The sequence below is a fragment of the Pituophis catenifer genome, unplaced genomic scaffold (assembly GCF_029215685.1).
Source record: "Pituophis catenifer annectens isolate HBS135680 unplaced genomic scaffold, rPitCat1.0.hap2 SCAF_3, whole genome shotgun sequence".
Taxonomy (NCBI): Eukaryota; Metazoa; Chordata; class Lepidosauria; order Squamata; family Colubridae; genus Pituophis; species Pituophis catenifer.
Window position 1 is genome coordinate 94,099,178 of NW_027256883.1, and position 24,454 is coordinate 94,123,631.

The 24,454-nt window shown below is 47.3% G+C and overlaps 2 protein-coding genes across 3 annotated transcripts in view; both read right to left on the reverse strand.

Moving 5' to 3' along the window:
* Positions 1-7,585, reverse strand: part of XRN2 (5'-3' exoribonuclease 2) — an 83,224-nt gene extending 75,639 nt beyond the window's left edge. Inside the window, exon 1 of the mRNA XM_070940795.1 lies at positions 7,456-7,585. Within this exon, the coding sequence (XP_070796896.1) occupies positions 7,456-7,530 (75 nt within the window). The 5' untranslated portion in view covers positions 7,531-7,585. The remainder of the gene's footprint in view (positions 1-7,455) is intronic.
* Positions 7,586-10,430: 2,845 nt separating this feature from the next.
* The window catches only part of KIZ (kizuna centrosomal protein), an 81,762-nt gene continuing 67,738 nt past the window's right edge, over positions 10,431-24,454 (reverse strand). For both annotated transcript variants that reach the window (XM_070939135.1, XM_070939134.1), the window contains 2 exons: positions 19,774-19,817; positions 10,431-11,273 (listed from right to left, as the gene is read on the reverse strand). In XM_070939135.1, coding sequence (XP_070795236.1) covers positions 11,170-11,273; positions 19,774-19,817 — 148 coding nt within the window. In that variant the 3' untranslated portion in view covers positions 10,431-11,169. The remainder of the gene's footprint in view (positions 11,274-19,773; positions 19,818-24,454) is intronic.

The window sequence follows — 24,454 nt, forward strand, 5'->3', positions numbered from 1 at the left end:
CTAATATATCCTTCCTTGGAAAATACTCAAGCAGTTGGTAAATGACAAGCTTCAGCATAAATAGACACTTTTATCTACATTCATTTCAATTGACACAGAACTCTAAGATGATTCTGGGGAAGGTTATCATGTTAACGTAATATGCTAATATTCTCAGAACTATCAACATCTTCAAAGAAATAAAATTCACAAGGAAAGAAAACAACACACTACCCTTCCTGAATATCCCTATTAGCAGAGGCAACAATGGTAAATTAGAAATACAAGTGTATTGTAAAACTACCCATACCATCCAAGTGCTCCACTACAAAGATAATAACCTAACCTTCTATAAGAGAAGCTGTGTAAGAACACTATTTAGATGCTGCATACTGCAACAACCCTGAACACCAGGAAAAGAAAAGGAAAGAAAAAGATAATCTATACATCTTCCAACAAAATGAATACCCATACAATTTTATCAAAAAATGCCTGACCACTCAACTAATTACAGCACAATCAACATAAGCTGTGAAAAGGATAATACTCCAAAATGAAGTATAATAAAGAATGGTTGCAGGAATTGGGTAGGTCTAGTCTAGTGGAAAGGAGGACAAGAAGAAACATGATACCACAAGGTGAGAGGCTGCCACAAAGATGAGGGAACCTATTTTTCAAAGCACCAGAAAGCAACACAAGAAACAACAGATGGAAATTAATCAAGGAGACAAGCAACCTAGAACTAATGAGAACTTTCCTAATGGTGAGAACAATCAACCAGTGGAATAGCTTGCCTTCAGAGTTGTGTGTCCTATCGCTGGAGGCTTTTAAGTAGAGACTGGACAGCCATTTATCTGCTATACGGTCTCCTGCTCTAGTAGGGGTTGGAATAGAAGACTTCCAAGGTCCCTTCCAACTCTCTTATTCTATTTCATGTTCTAGATTGTGATACATCAAAAATACCTCAAAAATCACCAGACTACTACTACCACATGACATCACCACAGCACACAAACCAACTTTTTTGCCCGAGGGAGGCCACTGTTCCTCAGATAGCCGGATGTGAGTCCCTCCTGGTGAAGTGGGGTCGGGGGATACAGATGGGCCTACTGATTACGTACCTGACTCCCTGCCACGTGACAGCGGTCCTGCCTGAGCTGCTTGACATTATAGCCAGGGTGGCGGTGGAAACCCCCAGACTTATTGTTATGGGGGATTTTAACCTGCCATCTGCTGGTGAGATGTCGGAGGCAGCTCGGGAGTTCATGGCTTCCATGACGGCCATGGACCTGACCCAGGTAGTTCAAGGCCCCACCCACTTGGAGAATCACACTCTGGACTTGATTTTTGTCTCAGATCAGTGGCTGAATGATCCAAGAATAGGGCATCTAGACATCAAGCCCCTTGTCATGGTCTGATCATTCTCTCCTTCACATGGACTTTCAGATCACTTCCACTCACCGCAGGGAGATGGAACCAACCAAGTGGTCCCAGGCGCCTGATGGACCCCGAAAGGTTCCTGACGGAGCTTGGGCCATTTCCTGAGACTCTGGCTCACGACTCGACTGAGGACCTGGTGGTGGCCTGGGACAGGGCAGCTACTGGGGCCTTGGACCGCGTCGTGCCTTTGCGGCCTCTGACCTGATGCCGATCTCGACTAGCTCCTTGGTTTTCCGAGGAGCTGAGAGAGATGAAGCGTCGGAAAAGACGCCTGGAGAGCGATTGGAGGACAAGCCAAGCTGAATCTGACCGAACACAGGTGAGATCTTATATTAAGACCTACCTAGTGGCGATAAAAGTAGCGAAGTCTAGCTACTTCTCCGCTCTTATTGCATTTGCAGAGAACCACCCAGCCGCACTGTTTAGGGTGACCCGCTCCCTACTTCAGGTGGGGGTGCGAGAAGATCCCTTACAGGGTCGAGCTGAGGATTTTGTGCAATTCCTGCATGATAGGCCTGGACTCCGATTGGGTAGATCCAGGGGACAAGACGGGGGTAGGTCCTGAGAGTGTTATCTGGGAAGAGTTTGACTCTATGGCTCCTGAGGATGTGGACAGGATTCTGGGCAAGCTTAGCGCTGCCACGTTTATTGGACCTGTGTCCCTCCTGGTTGGTACTGGCCTCCCGGAAGGTTACATGAGGCTGGCTCCAGGGAATTATAAATGTTTCTCTGAGTGAGGATGTCTTTCTCACCGCCTTGAAAAACGCGGTTGTGAAGCCCCTCCTCAAGAAGCCTTCCCTGGACCCGGCTGTATTAGCGAATTATTGTCCAGTCTCCAATCTTCGCTTCGTTGTAAAGGTTGTTGAGTGTGTGGTGGCACGACAACTACCCCGATACCTGGATGAAGTTGTCTATCTGGATCCGTACCAGTCGGGCTTCAGGCCACTATATAGCACGGAAACGGCATTGGTCGCATTGGTTGATGATCTCTGGAGGGCTCGGGACAGAGGTTGTTCCTCTGTCCTAGTCCTATTAGATCTCTCAGCGGCTTTTGATACCATCGACCATGGTATCTTACTGCACCGGCTGGAGGGGTTAGGAATAGGGGGCACTGTGCTTCGGTGGTTCTCCTCCTTCCTCTCTGACCGTTCGCAGTTTGTGTTGGCAGGGGGTCAGAGGTCGACCTCGAGGCACCTTATTTGTGGAGTGCCGCAAGGGTCAGTCCTCTCACCCCTTCTGTTCAACATTTATGTAAAACCGCTAGGCGAGATCATCCGTGGTTTTGGGGTGAGTGTTCATCAGTATGCTAATGACACACAGCTATACATCTCCACCCCGGACCACCCCAATGGTACCCTTACGGTGATGTCCCGTTGCCTGGAGGCCGTGCGGATCTGGATGGGGAGAAACAAGCTCAGACTCAACCCCTCCAAGACCGAGTGGCTGTGGCTTCCGGCGTCCCGGTATAGTCAGCTGGTACCATCACTGACAATTGGGGATGAGACCTTACTCCCCACAGAGAGGGCTCGCAACTTGGGTGTCCTCCTGGATTCACGGCTATCTTTAGAAGAGCACATGACGGCCGTGGCCAGGGGGGCCTTTTATCAGGTTCGCCTGATCTACCAGTTGCGTCCCTTTCTGGATCAGGGCACCTTGCGCACAGTCACTCATGCCCTAGTCACCTCCCGTATGGACTACTGTAATGCTCTCTACATGGGGGTCCCCTTGAAGAGCACCCGGAGGCTCCAGCTGGTCCAGAATGTAGCCGCGTGGGTGATTAGGGGGGCAGCTTGTTGTGCCCATGTAACACCTCTTCTGCGCGAGCTGCACTGGCTCCCGGTGGTCTTCCGGGTGCGATTCAAGGTGTTAGTCATCACCTTTAAAGTGCTCCATGGCTTAGGACCTGGGTACCTACGAGACCGTCTTTTGCCACCAATAGCCTCCCACCAACCAGTTTGTTCTCACAGGGAGGGACTACTCAGGGTACCGTCAGTCAAATTATGCCAACTGGTGACTCCCAGGGAGAGGGCCTTCTCTGTGAGGGCTCCAACCCTTTGGAATGAACTGCCCCCGGAGATACGGAATATCCCTGATCTCCGTGCTTTCTGCCGTGCCCTCAAGACCCTGATGTTCCAACAGGCGGGGCTAAACATATGAACATGTGAATGATTTTTTAAAATGTTATATAATTCTGGGTTTTATTTAATTGGCCAAACTAAGAAATAATTTTAATTAGCAATTTTATGATGTTTGTGTGTCTATATTTTTCTTGGCTGTACACTGCCTTGAGTCCTACGGGAGAAAGGCAATATAGAAATATAATAAATAAATAAATAAATAAATAAATAAATAAATAAATAAATAAATAAATAAATAAATAAATAAATAAATAACTTAAAACCCTCCAAAACATCTTAAATATACCAAAAGACCCAGCAGTCTAGAAGAAAAACAAGAAGTCACCTACAACATTTAGTATAAGGACTGTAACAATCACTACATAGGGCAAATAGGCAGAAGACTAGCACATGTGCATGCATGAAGACCAAGTAACAATCTGAAGACATTTTGAAAACTCCTTAATCTCACAACATATGGACAGAGCTAACCAAGTGGGAAACTAAGCATCCTACACCAAGCCAATTCCAAAAATGCTAGAGAACTGCTGGAAGCCTGGTATTTTGACAAATGAGCACTCAACAGGCACATAGAGATAAATGACATCTACCATTCAAGAGACAATCAAAAAGCCAAATAGGAAATAGAAAGACCAAAACATCCCCATGGTAGCAATCAACACCCAGATAAGTAGAGATTGACACCAACAATTAAGTAATAAACAATACCCCAGTCAAGGAACTACCAACTCAGACAAATAAGCTAACAGTAAAGAACATTCTAATCAAGAAACTATCAAGAACACTCCCACCAATTCTGACAAGACAAGCTATTAGTATCGTGTTGGCGAACCTATGGCATGCGTGCTGGAAGTGGCATGCAGAGCCATTTCTCAGGGCACGCGGAGCCATCGCCCATTGTTCTTCCGGGTTCCAGTATGCCGACCATCTGGTTTTCATTCCGGGCGTACCGGAAATTGGAAGAGCAGCCGCCATTGCACATGTGCACTCCAGGAAATTGATTTTCCTGTTTCCAGAGTGCGCATGCGCACCGGCCAGCTGGTCTGGTTTCTGGTGCGCATGCGCACGCAAAGACCAGCAACTGGCACGTATGCCAGAAGATGCAGAGAGGGAATCCCGGCAATCGCTTCCTAAGGGAGCAGAGCAAGGTAAGCCAGGGCTTCCCTCCCTCCTGCCTGCACGGGCCACTCCCAGGCAGTCCAGACCATTGGTGGACCAGCAGCCAGTGAGGGCGGGATGGTGGTGGGCTGCCTGCTCAGATGACCCTGTAGCCGCCATCAAAGCGGGCCGAGATGCACCTCTTGGCTCGCTTCACCAGCTGCGCGGGTCTCTTGGGATGTGTTTTTCCTGCGCAGCCGCACCACTCCAGAAGAGCAACAGCAGCGGCTGCAGCTGCAGGGGGAAGGGAAGAGCAACATGCTGGCTTAGGCGCATGGGGCAGCATTTGCTGGCAGGGCAGGCAGCTGCCCAGCCCACGGCTCCTTCCCCGGCGGATGGCCAGAGAGCCTGGCTTGGCTGGCGGCGCAGCAGCAGGGGTTGGGTGGGGGTGCGCGCTACCTGTGGTTGGGCCCATCGCTCAACCCCCACCATGCCTACTGCCACCCGAAAACATTATTGCCTCGATCTCTGCTGCCTGGAGATCTTCGCTGCCTCCCCAATGTAAGGCAAGGCAGCTAGCCGCTCTGCATGCCCCTTCTCCAGACAACCCAGGCGGAGGGCAGTCGGTTTCTGCTACTGGCCTAGGAGGGGCCTATTTGCAGGCTCAGTTACCGGCGAGAGCAGCTGCTGCCTCACTTGCGCGTGTGAGGTGACACGCCGCTTCCAGGCCAGTTTGGGCAGGGACCTGAGAGCCGCGCAAGGACGGCTCACCTGAAAGAATATGGCAGAGCCTTGCAGCTTTTATCTTCCAGCTGGCCTCTGAGTAATGCCCCTCCTCCTCCTTCTCTCCCCTTCCCCTTCCAGCAGTGTAGTGTTTTTCCAAACACCCGGGCCAGGCCAGGCAGCAATTCCCAGGGAGGTGCCCCGATCGAGGAGGCTAAGGCTTGCATAAAGCCTTAGCCTCCCATCCCTTTCAAAATAGCCACCCGGCGCTTCTCTCGGGCACCCAGTGCTGGCAAGCAGTTCTTCTTCCTAGAATGGGGGGGGAGAGGCAGGCGCGTTGGCGGAGACAGGCTTTGGCTGCTTGTTCTGCTGCGACCCCGAACCCTTGCCTTGGCTCCTCTCTGCTGGGTGCTGGGCTTCCCGAGAAGCCCCCTGTGCCTTTGCTGCCTCGGCCGGAGCCTGATTCCATAAGCGGCCTGGGGAAGTGTGAACATCGGGATTCGGTTGGCGAAGCGGACGCTGCGCAGGGGGCATAAGGCAAGGCGCTACCACCCGAAAACACTGTTGTTGTGATCTTGGCAAGCGTTTTCGGGTGGCAGATCTAGCCAAGAGGAAAGAGAAAGTGAGTCTGTGGAGAAGGAGGAGAAGGGCGCGCAGCTCTGCAATGTGCATTTCCAGGGAGGAAAACATTTTTGGGCAGCAGCGTGGATTCAGAGAGGGGATCGCAGCGCTACCGGCCAAAAACGCTTCCCGAGATCATGGCAACAGTGTTTTTGTGTGGCAGCGCCTTACAATTGAAATCTGACTTAAAGCTATTTTCCCATGTTCTGTAATCTGTGGCAATATGGAAGGGGTACACTTGCTTTGTACTTGAAGAGTGCTATCATGTTTTTCTCAATAGTGATTTTTTTTCAAGGCTTAACAGTTTTCAGATAGGATTTATTTCACAGCCTGTTTTCAAATTGAATGAATGCATCACCAACATAAAGAAGATAAATGCATTTTTAGATTGTATCAACATCAGCATATTTTCTAAATCATACCAACGGTCCTACTGTTGCCCCGTATACTGAATATAATTCTGGGATTCACACTTTAAAGATTCTAAGAAATTAGGATAGATACAAAGACCGATAATAATAAGACTATGACATAAATCCTATCTGTTAAGCCTTGAAAAAAACATTGAGAAAAACATAACACTCTTCAAATAGAAAAAAAGTACCCCTTCTATATTGCCACAGATTACACAACATGGAAAAATAGCTTTAAATCAGCTTTCAATTACACACTAACAAAAACATTCTAATAGTAAGATCAGACAAGCAGTAGAGAGTAGACAAGTGGGCTTGATGACATGTTTCCTTCCAACCACTAATTTTATTACTGGTTTATTACTAATTATTGTGCCAGGCTTTTATGAAAGCACGAAGAATAAGAATGTTAACCTGGTTTAACCTGGAAAGTTTATAGTGTAACACCTTAAGCAGCAGCATTTTATTAATACGCTTGAGAGTTATGAAGCAAGTGTGTAGAAACTAATTATTCATATATGGACACGTGCAAAAATTAAGTGGTACATCTACCTAACTCAGCTATCCATTCTATTTAGAGAATTGGCTTTACCAAACGGAACCAGATTCAATAAAACTAACCATCTAGCAAAACAATTGTTTCCTATGAATCGTATTTTATCGAAAAGTCCTTTAATCTCCTAGCTCATCAACATGCACATAATGCAACCAACCGAAAGCGCCATATTTAAGTCGGAAAAGCCTGTTTTGTTTGGATTCGGAAAACCAAAACATGGTGTCCATCACTGCTGTACAACGTCCCAACCACCCATTTGCGAAGCCCAACCACCAATCCCACGAGAAAGTGGAAGCGGTGGTATTACCCAGTCGTAACAACATCTCGCGAGAGCAATAACAACTCGGGAGAGATCGACCAGCTCTTCCGTTCTCCTCCCCCTCCCCCCTTTTTTTTCTTTCGGCCTAATCAACGAGGGCTCAAAAGCCGCGGCAACGCAGCGCCAGCGCCCGTCCCGCCAAGCGCCCTTCCTTCCTTCCTCGCTCACCTTTTCCTCAGTGCAGGACACGATGATGGAGGGGTATTTGCGGCTCAGCCACCGGAAAAATGCCGGGACCCCCATTAGTTGTCCCGGACCCTTGGCTACGCAGACCTTTGCGTGATAAAACCGGCGACGAAAGATGTCCGGGTCACCGGGTCACCCCTAGCACGATGGGAAAAGGACGTAACTGCTCAGCGCGTAGGGTGACGTCGCCAATGACGTAACTTCTCCAACTCCCCTGCTCAAAGTGAGCGGAAAAGCGGTTTCGGTTTCGAGTGGCTGTTGGTGGAGCCGGGCGATCTTGAGGCAGAAAAAGGCGGGAGAATAAGCAGGGCTGTGTTGGGTATTCATTGATAGCTAGACAATCTAACGAGAGTGATATTGGCTGGAGGACATTTCGGGAAAAAAGCCAACATATCCGTCATTTTATTTGTGCCCCATTTTCCTTGTTCAAAAAATGGGTTTTCCCCCTAATTTTACCAACTGGTTTACCGCTCCCTCCATACATCCGAATTTGACATGTTGAACTCCGTATTTGAAGTTAACCCACTAGATTGCACCCTTGGTCAATCCGACGTCCCGCAATTGAACTGACTTTTACCCATGATTGGAATTTTTGGTATGGAGGTTCCACGGCATCTGGCATGGAACCGGATTGTAGAAGGCTGCTGTATTGTGTGCTCATTGAAGGAATCCGATTCAGTAGTAAAGCACTTTTTTTTTTTTTTGCATACTCAAGATCTGTATCATAATCTCTTGGAGTTGTAAAAAGTTTTGCTAGAACGATGTTGGTGGACTAGAGACCTACTAGTGAATTAACATGGTGTCCTTCCTTTCCATTATTTGTTTGCGATTGTACTGGGCAGGGAGACATTGGACACACAGTGGGGACAGTCCATTAGATTAAACAGTTAATCAAATTCATTTAATTTAAAGGAAGAATACATAACTATTCATATAATTCCTCCATTGTAGAGTGCATTGCAGGGCACAGAAATCTCATTTGCCTCATTTGCACATCTTATTTTGTGATGATTTATATGTTATATATACAATAAATTACCTGGCATGTTGCATATACGTTATGATTAGTTAGGGTAACCTGAAATGTCATGTCATGTAACTACCGCGGGGGGCGGCAGATGTTGCAACTTCAGAGCCTTGTCATAAGTATCTGGGGGTGCCTGTCATAAGTGAATGGTCACTAAGCAATTGGTCATAAGTCAAGGACAATTTGTATCTATTTCATCCAGTGAAGACGAATGGTCTAACACAGGGGTCCTCAAACTTTTTAAACGGGGCCAATACATGGTCCCTCACTGTTGGGCCGTATCGGCTGGGTGGGTGTGGCTAGGTGGTCATGTAACTAGGTGGGTGTGGCCAATTTAACAGTCCATTGAACAATGCACACAAATTAAACTTTAATTTGTTTTGCTCCTGGGGGTGTTTTATTTGCTTTTGTTTGCATGTTGCTCTTTTGGTTGCCTTTTCTTTTTACTAGATCGGTTTTTCAGTTAGGAGTCTTAGTGGTCCACTTCAGGAAACTCAGTTTTGCAGCAATTCTTCTCAGCCCCAAGGAGCTGGAGAAAATCTCTCTGTCTCTATCCCTTTATCTCTCTTTTTCCTTCTCTCTCTCCCTTCCTCTCTTTCTCTTTTTTTCTCTTTGTCTCTCTCTCCTTCTCTTTCTCTCCCTCTTTGTCTCTCTCCATCTCTCTCTTTCTCTCTCTCCTCTCTCCCTCTTTCCCTTTCTCCCTCTCCCTTTCTTTCTCTCCTTTCTTTTTCTTTTTCTCTCCCTCTTTCTCTTTCCCTCTCTCTTTCCTTGTCTCCCTCCCTCCCTCTCTTTCTCCTTCTCTGTTTTTCTCTTTCTGTCTCTCTCTCGCTCTATTCTCTATCTTCTGGAGGCGGAAAAGGTGAAAAACAGGTCGTTTTTGCCTGGTTTTTTGCCTCCTTTCACCCCTCCCACCTCCACAAGCATTCTGCAGGCTAAAAACAGGCAAAAAATGGCTTTTTTTGGCCAAAAATGGCCCGTTTTTGCCTGTTTTATTGACTCCTTTCACACACACACACCCCCGCACACAAGCATTTTGCAGCGTAAAAACAGGCAAAAACGGCTTGCTTTTTGGCCAAAAACGGGCTGTTTTGCCTGTTTTTTTGACTCCTTTCACCCCCCCCCACCTCCACAAGCATTCTGCAGGCTAAAAACGGCTTTTTTTTTTTTGGCCAAAAATGGGCTGTTTTTGCCTGTTTTTTTGCCTCCTTTCACCCCTCCCACCTCCACAAGCATTCTGCGGGCTAAAAACAGGTAAAAATGGCTTGTTTTTTGGCCAAAACGGCCCATTTTTGCCTACTTTATTGCCTCCTTTCACCCCCCCCCCACAAGCATTCTGCAGGCTAAAAAACAGGCAAAAATGGCTTGTTTTTTGGCTAGAAACAGGCCGTTTTTGCTTGGTTTTTTGCCTCCTTTCACACACACACACACACACACACACACACACACACACACACCACCTCCACAAGCATTCTGCAGGCCAAAATTGTTGAGCTTACCTTTCGGTTCCAGGTCGCAGGGCAAGTTCTGCGCTCTGCTGAAGGGTGGGCAGGGCAACCTCGTGGTGCTCTGCAGGCTGGATTAATTGCTTTAGCGGGCCGCAGTTTGAGGACCCATGGTCTAACATAACCTTTAATAGTTCAGTGTGATATGTTTGCAAAACACTTCAAAGACAAATGCAAGACTGCAAACTGTTATGTGACTTAATGACCAATCCTGCAAGAGATATTTAGTACCACAGCTTACAATGAACTGCTGGGTTAATTTTTTTTTTTTTTTCTGTGAAGATCCTGTTTGTTGCAAAGATTATTTAATCTTTAAAGATAATTATTGATTTCAAAATATAAACAAAGTTTGTGAAAACAGTTTCTTCCAAGTTTTCAGTACATTTATTGGGAGTATAAAAAGACAACAAATATCTTGCATCGTCTATGATAAACTAAAGGTAAGATACATGTTTACAAATCTGATTTCTGAAATAATATGCTTTACTTCTATAGCTAAAAAAATAGCGATAGAGCTAAGCCAGAAATGTCATTATTCATACAATTGTTCATTTTATGACGTTCCCTCCAGCCCTCTTAATCATGCTTTTCTTTTTGCAACTATTTTCATAACTAAAAACTTCCTTCCTGATGTAAACAGTAGTGAATGGTTAAAGCTACAAATATAAACAAGAACCCAACCCCATCAGTAGCTTTTTATTTAATGCAAAATTCATAATGGTATTAATAAACATCATAGTTGTTTTGACCTGAACTGAATCCATTAGTTTGATGGCCATTCAAGTATAACAACGAACTTTTTTCAACCAAGCAAGGAACAGGTATAGAGGGAATATATAAATTAAAGGCCTACAATTTTTCAGCTCCAAAATTACTCCTTTCTCTCTCTTCTTTGTACTTCAGATTTCAAATAAATCCAGGTATAAATCTTACACTGTTACATTTTGGTGCTCTTTTAGCTTGGTTTTCAGAAGAATATTTCAATCATTCATAAACATATTGGTTGAAAGTAGGTTGACAGGATAATTTGGTGTGAAGAAGTGGCTATGGTAAGGTACATAAAAATGCCATCAGGACATCCATTCCAGATTGACTGTTCCTGAAACCACTTTCGTCCTGAAAAATTGCTACTGGCTTTTTATCATTTGTTTGTAAATGAATATCAAGTCAGTCATAGAAATCACTGAATCCATCTTCTTGTGAACAATGTTCCTGAGGGCGTAGGGCTGCTTCAATATCAGAATTGCTGTCATCAGACTCTCCCCAAAAAGCTGGATTGGGAAACAGATGGGGAAAGAAATGACAAGGCATCTAGTGTCAACATAACCAATGATTTATATTATTTAGGATGTTAAAAGCCTTCAATGAATGGCAACTAGATAACAGTACAAATATTAAATACTGTATGACCTCTATTTAACTGTAATCAAAGCCAAAGAACTTCTTCTTCCATTGGTATATGGACTGGACTTGGTCCATCTGATTCATCATCCTCATTTAAGAGATTGTGCAATTGTCACCTTTATGAAACATTTTTTTCTGGCTCATCTTTTTTGAGGAAAAAGGGAAAACAAGTTTCTTGAGTGAATTAAGGTGAAAAAATGGATGAGTGGAGTTGGGCATCAGCATCATATGTAAAGAGATTTTAAAAAGCTAGAAATACAAGAGAACCTCAGACTTAGACATTAATCCTGAAGAAGCAGAAACTGCAAGAAATTTTAGGCAATGAAAATCTCTCAGGAATTACTACTATTAGCATTTGGTATACAAAAATGGTATCCACATTATGATTGACAAAGCTAGAGGTTCTTTTCCTTATGATAGATGAAGACAATCTGTGGGCCCAGGGTCACCTGCATCCTCCAGTCCTGGATCTGCACCGTCAGGAATCCCATAATTGTTGAAAACTGAAATGTGAATGATCTATGGCCATTTTATGTTTTGAACAGTCAAATAAAAGCTGGAATCAACATATTTAAGGTAATGCAATCACTATGTGAATTGTATATATTCTGCTTAGCTTCAAAAAGGCTTTTGTAGCACTAAAAATGCTGCAGAAATCACTGGACTCAAGCACCTTCCTTATAATTAATGGCTACTTAGGGAGCAAGAAACCTGTTGCTCTTCAGATGTTGGATTCAGGCCTCCATCAGTCTCAGTAATAAAGGCCTCTGGTCAAGAATAATGGAAATCCAAAAATATCTGGAGGGCTCACATCCAAATTAATAGTGTAAGGATTTACAGTATAGAGATAAACAGATGGCCCCGGGTTAATTTAGTATATTACAAAAAAAGTACTTTTCATATAATGTGTAATATGTGTGGAAGTCATTGACAAAAATATGAAACAGCAACATCTTTAGGTTATCACTATTTTCATCAAAATGATGAAAGGAGACTGCAGTGTAAGGCCAGCCATTGGGGGGAAGGCATATGGTAATGAAATGCATATAGAAAAGGAATAACAGAATAATGGAGTTGGAAAGGACTTTGGAGGTCTTCTAGTCCAACCACCTGCTTAAGCAGGAAACCCTATGCCCGTGATGGTGAACCTATGGCACACGTGCCACAGGTGGCACACGTAGCCATATCAGTGGGCATGCCACTTCAGCTCTGGCACGTATATGAGCGCCGGCCAGCTGATTTTTGGGCCTTCTGGGCCCACCAGAAGTAGGGAAACAGGCTGTTTCCTGCCGGTGGGGAAGGCCCGTTTTTCTTTCTCACCTACCTCCAGATCCTCTCTATGCATCTGAGGAGGGCGAAAACAGACTCCTGATCTGTCCCCGTCTACACACACACACAAACACAGCCAGCCGAGGGTTAAGAAAGTACTTGGCACGCACACAGATCGTTATCTCAAACTTGGCAGCAATAGAAGCACCGTCTGCCAAGAGCTTTTACTGCAACAGATAACATAAAATTACATATGCATTGCAAATAGTCCAGCAAAACAATATCCCTTTCGGCAGCTTCAGACGTTGTTCAAGTGACTAGCCAAAGTTAGTTTTTGTTCGTCATGGAGTTTTACCAGCCACCACCCTCTCTTATATAGTCTCTGGGGCGTGGTCCAGTGACTCAGTTCTAATCCCTAGCACGCCTCCTTAACTGCTGCAACCGTTTATCACGCCTTCGTTGGCGTGCATCCAGGAATGACGGCTCTCCTTCTTCGCTCTCATCCGAGACACCTGGCTCCTGGCTAATCTCCTCTCCCTCGGCCGGCACCTGAGACAGTGCCAGAGGGTAGGGGCCTGGAGAGGGAGGCCTTGCTGACTCCTCTCCCTCATGTTCGGAGCTTTCTTCCTCCAATGAGATAGGCTCAGAGGGCGGGGCCACAACACTATCCCCCACCGCAGGGCCTTTCCCCCGGGTCTGACGGTCGGGATGGGGTCGGGATGGGAACTGTTCATGGAAAGCCCGTACCAGGTCAGAGGCCTGAACGGCAGACGCGTCCACCCAGGTGAAATCCTCGGGCCCGTACACCTTCCAGGCGATGAGGTATTGGAAGCGCCCCTTCAGCCAACGGGAGTCCCGGATGCTGTCCACCTCGTATGTTGAGGTGTCGTCCTTGTCGGCTGCGGCTGGGGGGGCAAGCGTCGGCGGGTGGCGGAGATGGCTCGCGGGGGCCTCAGGGACCAGGAGGGACTGATGAAAAACGGGGTGGAGCCACATGGAGCGGGGTAGAGTCAACCGGTAGGCCACCGGGTTGATGACCGCCTCGATAGGGAAGGGACCGATAAAGCGGTGGGCCAGTTTCCTCACGGGCCGGTCCATGGGGAGGTGTTTTGTGGACAGCCACACCCGATCTCCGACTTCCAGCGGTGGCGTCGCCCGGTGGGCACATACCCCTTCCAGGCGATGAGGTATTGGAAGCGCCCCTTCAGCCAATGGGAGTCCCGGATGCTGTCCACCTCGTACGTCAAGGCGTCGTCCTCGTCGACTGCGGCTGGGGGGGCAGGCATCGGCGGGCGGCGGAGATGGCTCGCGGGGGCCTCAGAGACCAGGAGGGACCGATGAAAAACGGGGTGGAGCCGCATGGAGCGGGGTAGAGTCAACGGGTAGGCCACCGGGTTGATGACCGCCTCGATAGGGAAGGGACCGATAAAGCGGTGGGCCAGTTTCCTCACCGGCCGGTCCGTGGGGAGGTGTTTTGTGGACAGCCACACCCGATCTCCGACTTCCAGCGGTGGCGTCGCCCGGCGGGCGCGATCGGCGAACCGTTTATAATCCTCTTTTGCCCGGATCAGCTGCCGCCGCACCAGTTGCTGCACCGCCTGCAGCTCCAAGAGGAAGTCCCGGGTCTCGGGAACAGGGGAATCCAAGATTGTCAACGGGAAAAGCCATGGATGGTATCCGACGTTGGCATGGAACGGGGTCATCTGGGTGGAGGTGTGTTGGGAGTTATTAAAGGCGAACTCCGCCAGGGGAAGGTACTCGGCCCAGTTGTCCTGCTGCTGGTTGACGAAACAGCGGAGATACTGCTCCAGTATGCCGATGACCTTTTCTGTGCCCCCGTCAGTCTCTGGATGGTGCGACGACGACAGGCACACCTGCACCTCCAGCGTGGCCATCAGGCTTTTCCAGAAGCGGGCCGTGAACTGGGCCCCGCGGTCCGACACCACCCGGTCCGGCAGGCCGTGGAGTCGGAAGATATGTTGCAGGAACAAGCGAGCCGTGGTGCAGGCCGAAGGCAGGCCGCGGCACGGGATGAAATGTGCCATCTTCGTGAGCGCATCCACCACCATGAGGACGGTCATGAACGTAGCGGACAAGGGCAGGTCCATTAGGAAGTCCATGGAGATGGCTCCCTACGGTCTCTCCGGTGTCGGCAGCGGCTGGAGGAGTCCAGGAGGGGGGCCGGATGCGGCTTTGGCCTGTCGGCATGTCACACAGGATGTCACGTAGGCGTGCACGTCGTGCCGTACCCGAGGCCACCAAAAAGTCCGCGTCACCAAGTTCAAGGTCTTAAAGAAGCCGAAGTGCCCCGCCGGGGGGTTGTCATTGCACTGGTTCATGACGAGGGCTCGGAGCGGACTCGTGGGCACGTACAGCCGACCCTGGTGCCTGAGCAAGCCCTCCTCCACGGTCCATGGGGACGCGGGGCCGACATCCGCTCTCCGCTGCTGCGACCAGTCATCCCGTCGCTGCGCTTCCAGCACCTGAGCCCGCAGGTCCACCGGTTCCTGGACCGCGGCCAAGGAGTCCGCTGGCAGCACCGTCCGGGGGGAAGGGAGTCCTTGGGGCAAAAGTATTCCGGCTTACGGAATAGCGCATCCGCCCTCTGGTTGAGGCTGCTCGGAATGTACGTGACATGGAAGTTGAACCGGGCGAAAAACAATGATCACCAGATCTGCCGCTGGTTCAACTTCCTGGCCGTGGTGAGGTGCTCCAGGTTCCGATGGTCTGTCCGCACCTCCACCTGGTGTCGGGCCCCCTTGAGGTGATGTTGCCAAGCCTCGAACGCGGCCTTGATAGCCAGCAACTCCTTTTCCCAGATGGTGTAGTTGCGCTCGGAAGGATTGAGTTTCCAGGAGTAATAAGCGCAGGGAAAAAGAGTGCCGCCATCCACCGGAGCCTGTAGCAGCACCGCCCCAATTGCCACGTTGGACGCGTCCGTCTCGACCACAAACGTACGGTGTGGATTGGGGTGTCTCAGGACCGGCTCCGTGACGAAGGCCTGCTTGAGGACCTCGAAGGCCTGCTGCTGCGGGGCCCCCCACTGGAACGGGACCTTCTTCTGAAGGAGCTGGGTCAACGGCAAGGTCAGGGTGGCGAAGCCCGGGATGAAGGTCCGGTAGTAGTTGGCGAATCCCAACAGACGCTGGACGTCCTTCACTCGATGCGGGGGTTCCCAACTGCGCAAGGCCTCCACCTTGCGTGGGTCCATCGCGATACCCTCGGGGGTGATGATGTGCCTGAGGAACTCTATGGAAGTCTGGAAGAAGTAGCATTTCTCCAACTGCGCATAGAGCTGGTGCTCCCGCAGGTGCTGCAGGACCTGGCGGACATGCTGGAGGTGGCTTTCCGGGGTCCAGGAATAGATCAAAATGTCATCCAGATAGATCACCACGAACCAATCCAGCATGTCCCGGAACACGTCGTTCATCAAGTGCTGGAAGACCGCGGGGGCGTTGGTCAACCCGAACGGCATGATGGTATACTCGAAGTGTCCGTACCGAGTGCCGAACGCCGTCTTCCACTCGTCCCCCTCTCGCACGCGCACCAGGTTGTAGGCCCCTCGGAGATCGAGCTTAGTGAAGATCGAGGCCTCCCGCAACCTCTCCATCAGCTCCGGGATCAGCGGCAGGGGGTAGCGATTCCGCACTGTGATGGCATTCAAGCGCCGGTAGTCGCAACACAGGCGTAAGTCCCCCGTCTTCTTTTTCACGAAGAGGACCGGGGCCGAGAGCAGGGAGGTCGAAGGCCGGATGAACCCACGGGCCAGGTTCTTTTCCAGAAAGTCCCGTAAGGCGGCCAGCTTGGGCTCCGACATGGAGTACAGGCGTCCCGAGGGCAGGGGCACATTGGGCATCAGGTCCACCGCGCAGTCGTAGGGTCGGTGCGGGGGCAAGCGGTCCGCCTCCTTCTCACTGAACACGTCGACGGACGTCAGCTCCGGAGGCAAGGAGACGTTCGGGGCGGAGACGTCCTGGCCGGCACAGGTGTGGCGGAGGTGGTCGACACACTGCAGGCTCGGGAACGAGATGGTGTTTCACGACCATGCCACCTGAGGGTCGTGCGCCCGAAGCCAGGCCATCCCCAGGACCAAGGGAAAGTGCAGGTCCGCCATCATGTAAAACTGGATCGCCTCCTCGTGGTTCCCAATGGCGAGGCGCAAGGGCTGGGTAGCGAATTTGATGGGCCCCGCCACGAGTTCCCGCCCATCGATAGTCTCGACCCGCAACGGAGGGTCCACTGGAACCAAGGGGACTTTGTAATGGGCCACAAAGGCCTGGTCCATAAAGTTCGTGGTGGCCTCTGAGTCCACCAGCGCGTGCACCTGGAGCCCCTCCGACCGGTTAGCCAACAACACCCGGGTGTTCAAAATCAGGTGCCAAGGGGGCTCACAGTCCACAGCCGCCGACTCCGGCGGGGCATGGTCACATGCCTGACCCAGGGTTTCCCCTAGGTCAGGCCTGGCCCGTTTCCCACCTGGTCATGCCGAGACTCCGGAACAGGCTTGAGCGCTCCACTCCGCTTCCTGGGACACGAGGCAGCAAAATGTCCAGTCTCGCCGCAATAGAGGCACAACCCCCCTTGGCGTCTCCGCATCCGCTCCTGGGCCGTCAGTTGAGGTCTGGCTGCTCCAAGCTCCATGGGCTCCTCAGCTATCGCCACAAAACGCGGTGTGGTCCGGGGCACTGTCGGTGCGAAACGTGGGGGTGCCGATGCTGTCGGTGGTTCCGGAAGGGCCCGACGCTATTGAAGGCGGGCGTCGATGCGCAGGCATTGGGTTACCAGCGCGTCGAGGGTCTGTGGCGCTCCACACAAACCAGCTCGTCCTGCATCTCATCGGAGAGGCCGTCCAGGAAGGCATCCAGCAGCGCCGCCTCATTCCAAGCCGAATCCTGGCCTAGCAGTCGGAACTCCGCAATATAGTCCTGCAGGGGGCGCTTGCCTTGGCGGAGGTCCTTGATGCGCCTCGTTGCCGTCTGCACCCAGAGGGGGTCTTCAAACATGGTGCGCAGGTGTTGCAAAAAGCCCTGATAGTCCAGGAGCAAGAGGCTATTTTGTAGCAACAGGGGTGTGGCCCATCGGGCGGCAGTGCCAGAGAGGGCGCTGATCACAAATGCAACCCGAGCCCAGTCGTCCGGGAAATCCTCCGGCCTCATCGCCAAGAAAAGTTGGCATTGTCCCAGGAAGGCCGGGAACATCTCCTGCTGCCCAGAAAACCTATCTGGCACGTTCACTGGACATCTCGGACGGGGAGGGGGAGGAGGGGGAGCTGCAGGAGCATTTCCCAAAGCAAGTTGAGCAGTTAGCTGTGCTACTTGCTGTTGCAGAAGCTGATTGGCCTCTAGCATCTGCTGTATCTGCTGCTGCAGCTGTTGGTCCATCGTGGGTTAACGATGGAGTATGTGTTGGTGACGAACAAGATGATCTGTCCCCGTCTACACACACACACAAACACAGCCAGCCGAGGGTTAAGAAAGTACTTGGCACGCACACAGGTTGTTATCTCAAACTTGGCAGCAATAGAAGCACCGTCTGCCAAGAGCTTTTACTGCAACAGATAACATAAAATTACATACGCATTGCAAATAGTTCAGCAAAACAATATCCCTTTCGGCAGCTTCAGACGTTGTTCAAGTGACTAGCCAAAGTTAGTTTTTGTTCGTCATGGAGTTTTACCAGCCACCACCCTCTCTTATATAGTCTCTGGGGCGTGGTCCAGTGACTCAGTTCTAATCCCTAGCACGCCTCCTTAACTGCTGCAACCGTTTATCACGCCTTCGTTGGCGTGCATCCAGGAATGACGGCTCTCCTTCGCTCATCCGAGACACCTGGCTCCTGGCTAATCTCCTCTCCCTCGGCCGGCACCTGAGACAGTGCCAGAGGGTAGGGGCCTGGAGAGGGAGGCCTTGCTGACTCCTCTCCCTCATGTTCGGAGCTTTCTTCCTCCGATGAGATAGGCTCAGAGGGCGGGGCCACAACAACTCCCCCCCCCGGGGAGGCCCTCCGGAGACCTGAAAGGGCCCATTTCCCAACTCCTGGTTGGACAGGAAGTGATTTTTTTTGCTGTCCCCAGCCTCCAGAGACTCCTAGAGAGGCCTCTGGAGGCTGGGTACAGCAAAAAGGTCATGGGAGTTGGGATATGGGCCCTTTCAGGCTTCCGGAGGGCCTTCGAGGGTGGGGGGGGAAGGCTGTTTTCGCCCTCTCCAGATGCATAGAGAGGATCTGGATCCAAGTGAGAAAGAAAAATGGGCCTACCAGGCCATTACGTGCCAGGAGCGGGAGGTGGTGGTGTTGTGCGCGCATGCGCAGGGCGGGATGCATAGAAGTATGGGTGTGGGCCCGCACAAGCGTGAACCTCCCCTGCCCCCCACTCCTGGCAAGCAATGGCAAAAAGGTTAGCCATCACTGCCCTATAGCTTTTCAGACAAATGGTTGTCCAGTCTCTTCTTTAAAACGTCCAGTGTTGGAGCACCCACAACTGTAAGTTGTACCACTGATTAATTGTTCTTACTGTCAGGAAATCTCTCCTTCTAGGTTGGTTTGCCCCTTGATTAGTTTTCATCTATCGCTTTTTGTCCTGCTTTCAGGTGCTTGCAAAAATAGGTTGACCCCTTTTTCTCTGTTGCAGCCCCTTAGATATTGGAATGCTGATATCATGCCACCACTAGTTCTTATTTTCATTAAATTAGACATACTCAATTCCTGCAAACCTGTTTTGTAAATAAGCTAGTTTGATGTAGCAGTTAAAGGGATCTGGCTAGGAAGTGGGAGATTGCTTTTCTAGTTGCACCTTGCCAATTGGGTAATCTTAAACCAGTCAATCTCTTTTGGTTCCAAAAGAAGAAAAAGACCCTTTCTGAAAATATTGCCAAGAAAACTAGGGGGCTTGCTCTGGTAGTCCTCAAAAGAAGACTGACATAAGGGCACACATTTATTTGAGGGCAAAAATGCCGAGTGTTGTTTCATTCCTTCTTACAGATGTCTTAGAACCAAGATGCCACTACATGGACTACATGAGCCCTAGCAAGATTCTCTATTGCCAGAAAGGGGGGGGGGAGTCTAATTGTGTTAGGTGACTATAACTGATAATATCCTTACCTTTAGATTTTATTGTAGATATTATTCCTCTTTGATTTTCCTCTCTATAAAAAAAGAAAAATATATCAGTGCTCATTAACAGGTGGACAGATGGATATATTCTGCTCAGCAACAAGTGGACATGTGGATATATTCAGATATAACTTAAGATCAGAATGAATTCTAAGAACAATGGACTAAAAACTTCAGAATTCAGTTTTAACCAAGGACAAGAATATTTGTATTCCACTGTTTAAGACTTCCTAGTTTCCAGACCATTTTGCCATTTTCTCTGGATTAAGGTTTTTATACATTTTTGTGTATGTTTATACAGAATATCCAGCATGTAGCAAACCAACATCGTACTCCAGAAAAACAACAGTATGAACAGCATTTTTAAAAATTAGCAAAGAAACGTAAGTTTGTAAATAGTTTAATAAAAGTATACATATTTATAGAAAATTACTAGCTTGGAAGAAATAAATTTCCACTGAAAATAAGTTCTATCTATAAAATATCCAACAAAAGTCACTATATATTACAGAAACACCTTCAATTGTGTTGATCACATCAAACTGTAGAATGTGCTTAGAAAAATGGGAATCCCAGAACACCTCATTGTCTTCATGTGAAACCTATGTACAACTGAAGAAATTATAGTCTTATGAGAACACGGAAAAACAGAGTGGCTGTATACTCTCCCTTTATTTATTCAACTTATATGCTGTATATTTAATATGGGAAGTCTACTAGTAAAAGTCAAAAGAGTACAGTAAAAAAATGGGACTAAAATTAAATATGAAGGAGAGTAAACTAATGACAACAGGTAGAACTGCCAACCTTTGAATATACAGTGAAAATATCGAAATGGTGGATAGCTTCTGCCTTTTGGAACCAATTATTAATATAATGGAACAAGCAGTCAAAAATTTACTAAGTACAACAGCCATGAAGGCCTTGGAAAAGAACTACTGGGATGTGTAAATATCTACAATGATCAGATTTTTGCAAGCAATGGTATTCTCTGCAAAACTCAATGAAAGTGAAAGTTGGACTTTAAAGAACCAGAGTAGGAAGAGTATTGATGCTTTGAATGTTGATATGGGAGAAAGCGTCTATAAATTAGGTGGACAGCCATGAAAACAAACAAAAGGATAATTGAACAAATCAACTAAGAATTCTCACTAGAGGTACAAATGACCAGGTTCAAATTATCCTACTGTGGATATACTATACTAAGACCTAACTCTCAAGAGAAGGTCTAATTTTGGAAAAGCTAGAAGGAAAGAGAAGAACAGGACAAGTACGTTGGATGGACTCATTTACAGAGCATTGTTGGAAGACCTAAAAGTTCAGGCTAGGGACAGATTATCATGGAAAAAAATATCTGATTAGGTGTTCAGATGGCAGTAACACTACAATTATGAAAGAGTGTCCAACTGAAATAAAGTATTGTTCTTTCTCAAGATTTCCACAGAACTGCTATAAGCTTGTTGAAAGAAATGTCACATACTTATCGTAAGATGTCTGCATAAATAATAGCTAACATAAAGAAATTCATATTGTACAACGGTGCAGCAGCATCTGTATTATTCATATTTCTAGATTTAGACACATCTTTTCGGATATAAGAAAACTGCTTATATGCATACTTCTCCCCCCAAAGAGGGTGAAAATTTGGGTGCATCTTATATACCAAATGTAGCCCCACCCACTCGCCGCCCGCCCGGAAAATGGGGCGTGGGGAAGCAGCAATAGGCTATAGCAATCCCTACAGCCTGAAACAGCTGATCTTCGGGAGGCCGATCCAACCAACAATCTGCTGCTTGTGCTAATCAGGCTGTGCTGAAGCTGAAATGGGCTGTTTGCTGTAAGGAGACAAATTGCTGGAAGGCAGAGGCAGGTTTTTTTTTCTTGTGCTAATCAGGCTGTGCTGAAAATGAAAATGAAAAAGCTAGCTGCTGCAAGGAGGCAAATTGCTGGGAGGCAGAGGCAGATTTTTTTACTTGTTTTCCTCCCCAAAAAAGGTAGGTGTGTCTTATAGTCCGGAGCATCTTAGACTCCGAAAAATACAGTATGTATCAATTCAATATATTAAAATTATTATTATGAATGATACTTCAGACTATTTTCTTAAGTCATCTATGATAGGATTCCAATATCCTTCCATCTGATTGGAGTAAATGCCCACCCCTACTCCATTTATTCATCTCCCCCCTCCCCCCCGGTCTTCCTTTGCCACTGCTGTATAGCCACAATTGTTATACATTCTGATGCCACAACTTGTTTGTGTTAGGAGGAGTGATTTGGCGCAAACAGGTAAGAGTCCAATTCTAGTCACAGACATCAAATTAGAGTTAAACAAATTATTGCAGAAAAATCTTCCATATTTAAAAAAATTATGTCTGCAATGTTCTACAATAAGCCATCTGTCAATTTGTTTTATTAGTTCTTAACCTTAAGTGGTGTAGGCACAAACTACACAGATGAGTTCAAAACTGTGTTCATTTTCCAAGGAAGCTTGGTACATGTCTACTTTTTCCACAGCTACAAGTATGCTACAATGTCACATAAATCCATTTTGTATACAAGATTTATGACTTCTTCGTTACTGAAATAAAGAATACCTTGTCAATCTTCAAAAGCTGTTTATAACACTTCGTCTTATGGATTTTTACACTATTTACATAAATCCTAGTTGGAGAAGCTAAATGAATCCAGAAATGAGGGGTTGAATAAGGAATTGATTCTTACTCAAACCACTCAAAAGGAAGAAATCTCCCTACCATGCTTTTCAATAAAAGTGTTATTTCATAATGTATTCTATTGTTAAAAAGTTTAAAACATCTTTCCTTTATGAATTACTCCACTTTCTATAACATTCTATAGTTGTACTATGTGAAGAAATACTAATTTTTTCCAGTTTCAAATCTTCTATTATTAATGCACAATCCACAAGCAAAAATACAAAAAACAGATGCTTATTTACCTTAAGTTAATGGCAGGTACTCCATGGACCTCATCTACCCCTTTTGCAAGCCCCCAAGGTAAGACAAGGCAACAGTTTTAGATATGGGGGTGGGGTGGGTTGTTTTTGTTTTGGTTAAGTATGGGGAGAAAAATAAAAATATTACTAATTTCCAAATCTTTGAATGATCTCTCAAAACATGCCAGTATCTTCAATAGGGAAGAAAATGGTAATGGAGCACCTGTTTACTCTAGACAAGTTCAAATCACCAGGACCAGATGGATTACATCCCAAGGTTCTGAAGGAACTGGCAGATGAGAACCACTGAATTATATTTTTCAAAGATCCTGGAGCACCAGGGAACTGCCAGAGGACTAGAAAAGAGCTGTTATGTAGTTCTCATCTTCAAAAAAAGGAAAAAAAATAGATCCAGGAAACTACAGACCTATCAGCCTAACCTCAATACCAGGGAAGATTCTGGAAAAGATAATCAAGCAACGAATCAGTGAACAGCTAGAAGCAAACAAAGTAATAACCAAAAACCAACATGGGTTTGTCAAAAATAGATCATGCCAGACTAATCTTATTGCATTCTTTGACAAAGTGACAAAATTAGTGGACCAGCGGAATGCTGCGATACAATTTACTTGGACTTCAGTAAGGCATTTGATAAAGTAGACCATAACCTACTACTTGATAAAATAGAAAAATGTGGGTTAGACAGCATCACCACCAGATGGATTCATATCTGGCTGACAAACCTCACTCAATGTATAGTCCTCAATGGAACTGCATCTACATGGAGGGAAGTATGCAGTGGGATACCCCAAGTCTCTCTTTTAGGCCCAGTTTTCTTCAACATCTTCATCAATGATTTGGACAAGGCAATAGATGGGGAACTCATCAAATTTGCAGACGATATCAAGCTAGCAGGAATAGCCAACACTCCAGAAGATAGGCTTAAGATACAGAAGGATCTTGACAGACTTGAACATTGAGTGCTATCTAACAAAATGAAATTCAATGGTGCAAAAAGTAAGGTTCTACATTTAGGCAAGAAAAACAAAATGCACAGGTACAGTATATGTGGTACCTTGCTCAATAGTAGTAACTGTGAAGGGATCTCGGAGTCCTAGTGGACAATCACTTAAATATGAGCCAGCAGTGTTCTGCAGCTGCCAAAAAAGCCAACACAGTTCTAAGCTGTATAAACAGAGGAATAGAGAATCAAGATCATGTGAAGTGTTAATACCACTTTATAATGCTTTGGTAAGGTCACACTTGGAATACTGAATCCAGTTTTGGTTGCCACGATGTAAATAAGATCTTGAGACTCTAGAAAGAGTGCAGAGAAGAGCAACAAAGATGATTAGGGAACTGGAGGCTAAAACATATAAAGAATGGTTGCTAGAACTGGGTATGTCTAGTCTGATGAAAAGAAGGACTAGGGTGACATGATAGCAGTGTTCCAATATCTCAGGGGCTGCCACAATGGAGACAGAGTCAAGCTATTCTCCAAAGTACCTGAGGGAAGGACAAGAAGCAATGGGTGGAAACTAATCAAGGTGAGAAAGAACCTAGAACTAAGGAGAAATTTCCTGACAGTTAGAGCAATTAATCAGTGGAACAATTTACCAGCTGTAAATGCTCCAACACTGGAAGTTTTTAAAAAGAGATTGGATAACTATTTGTCTGAAGTGGTGTAGGGTGTCTTGCCTAAGCAAGGGGTTGGAC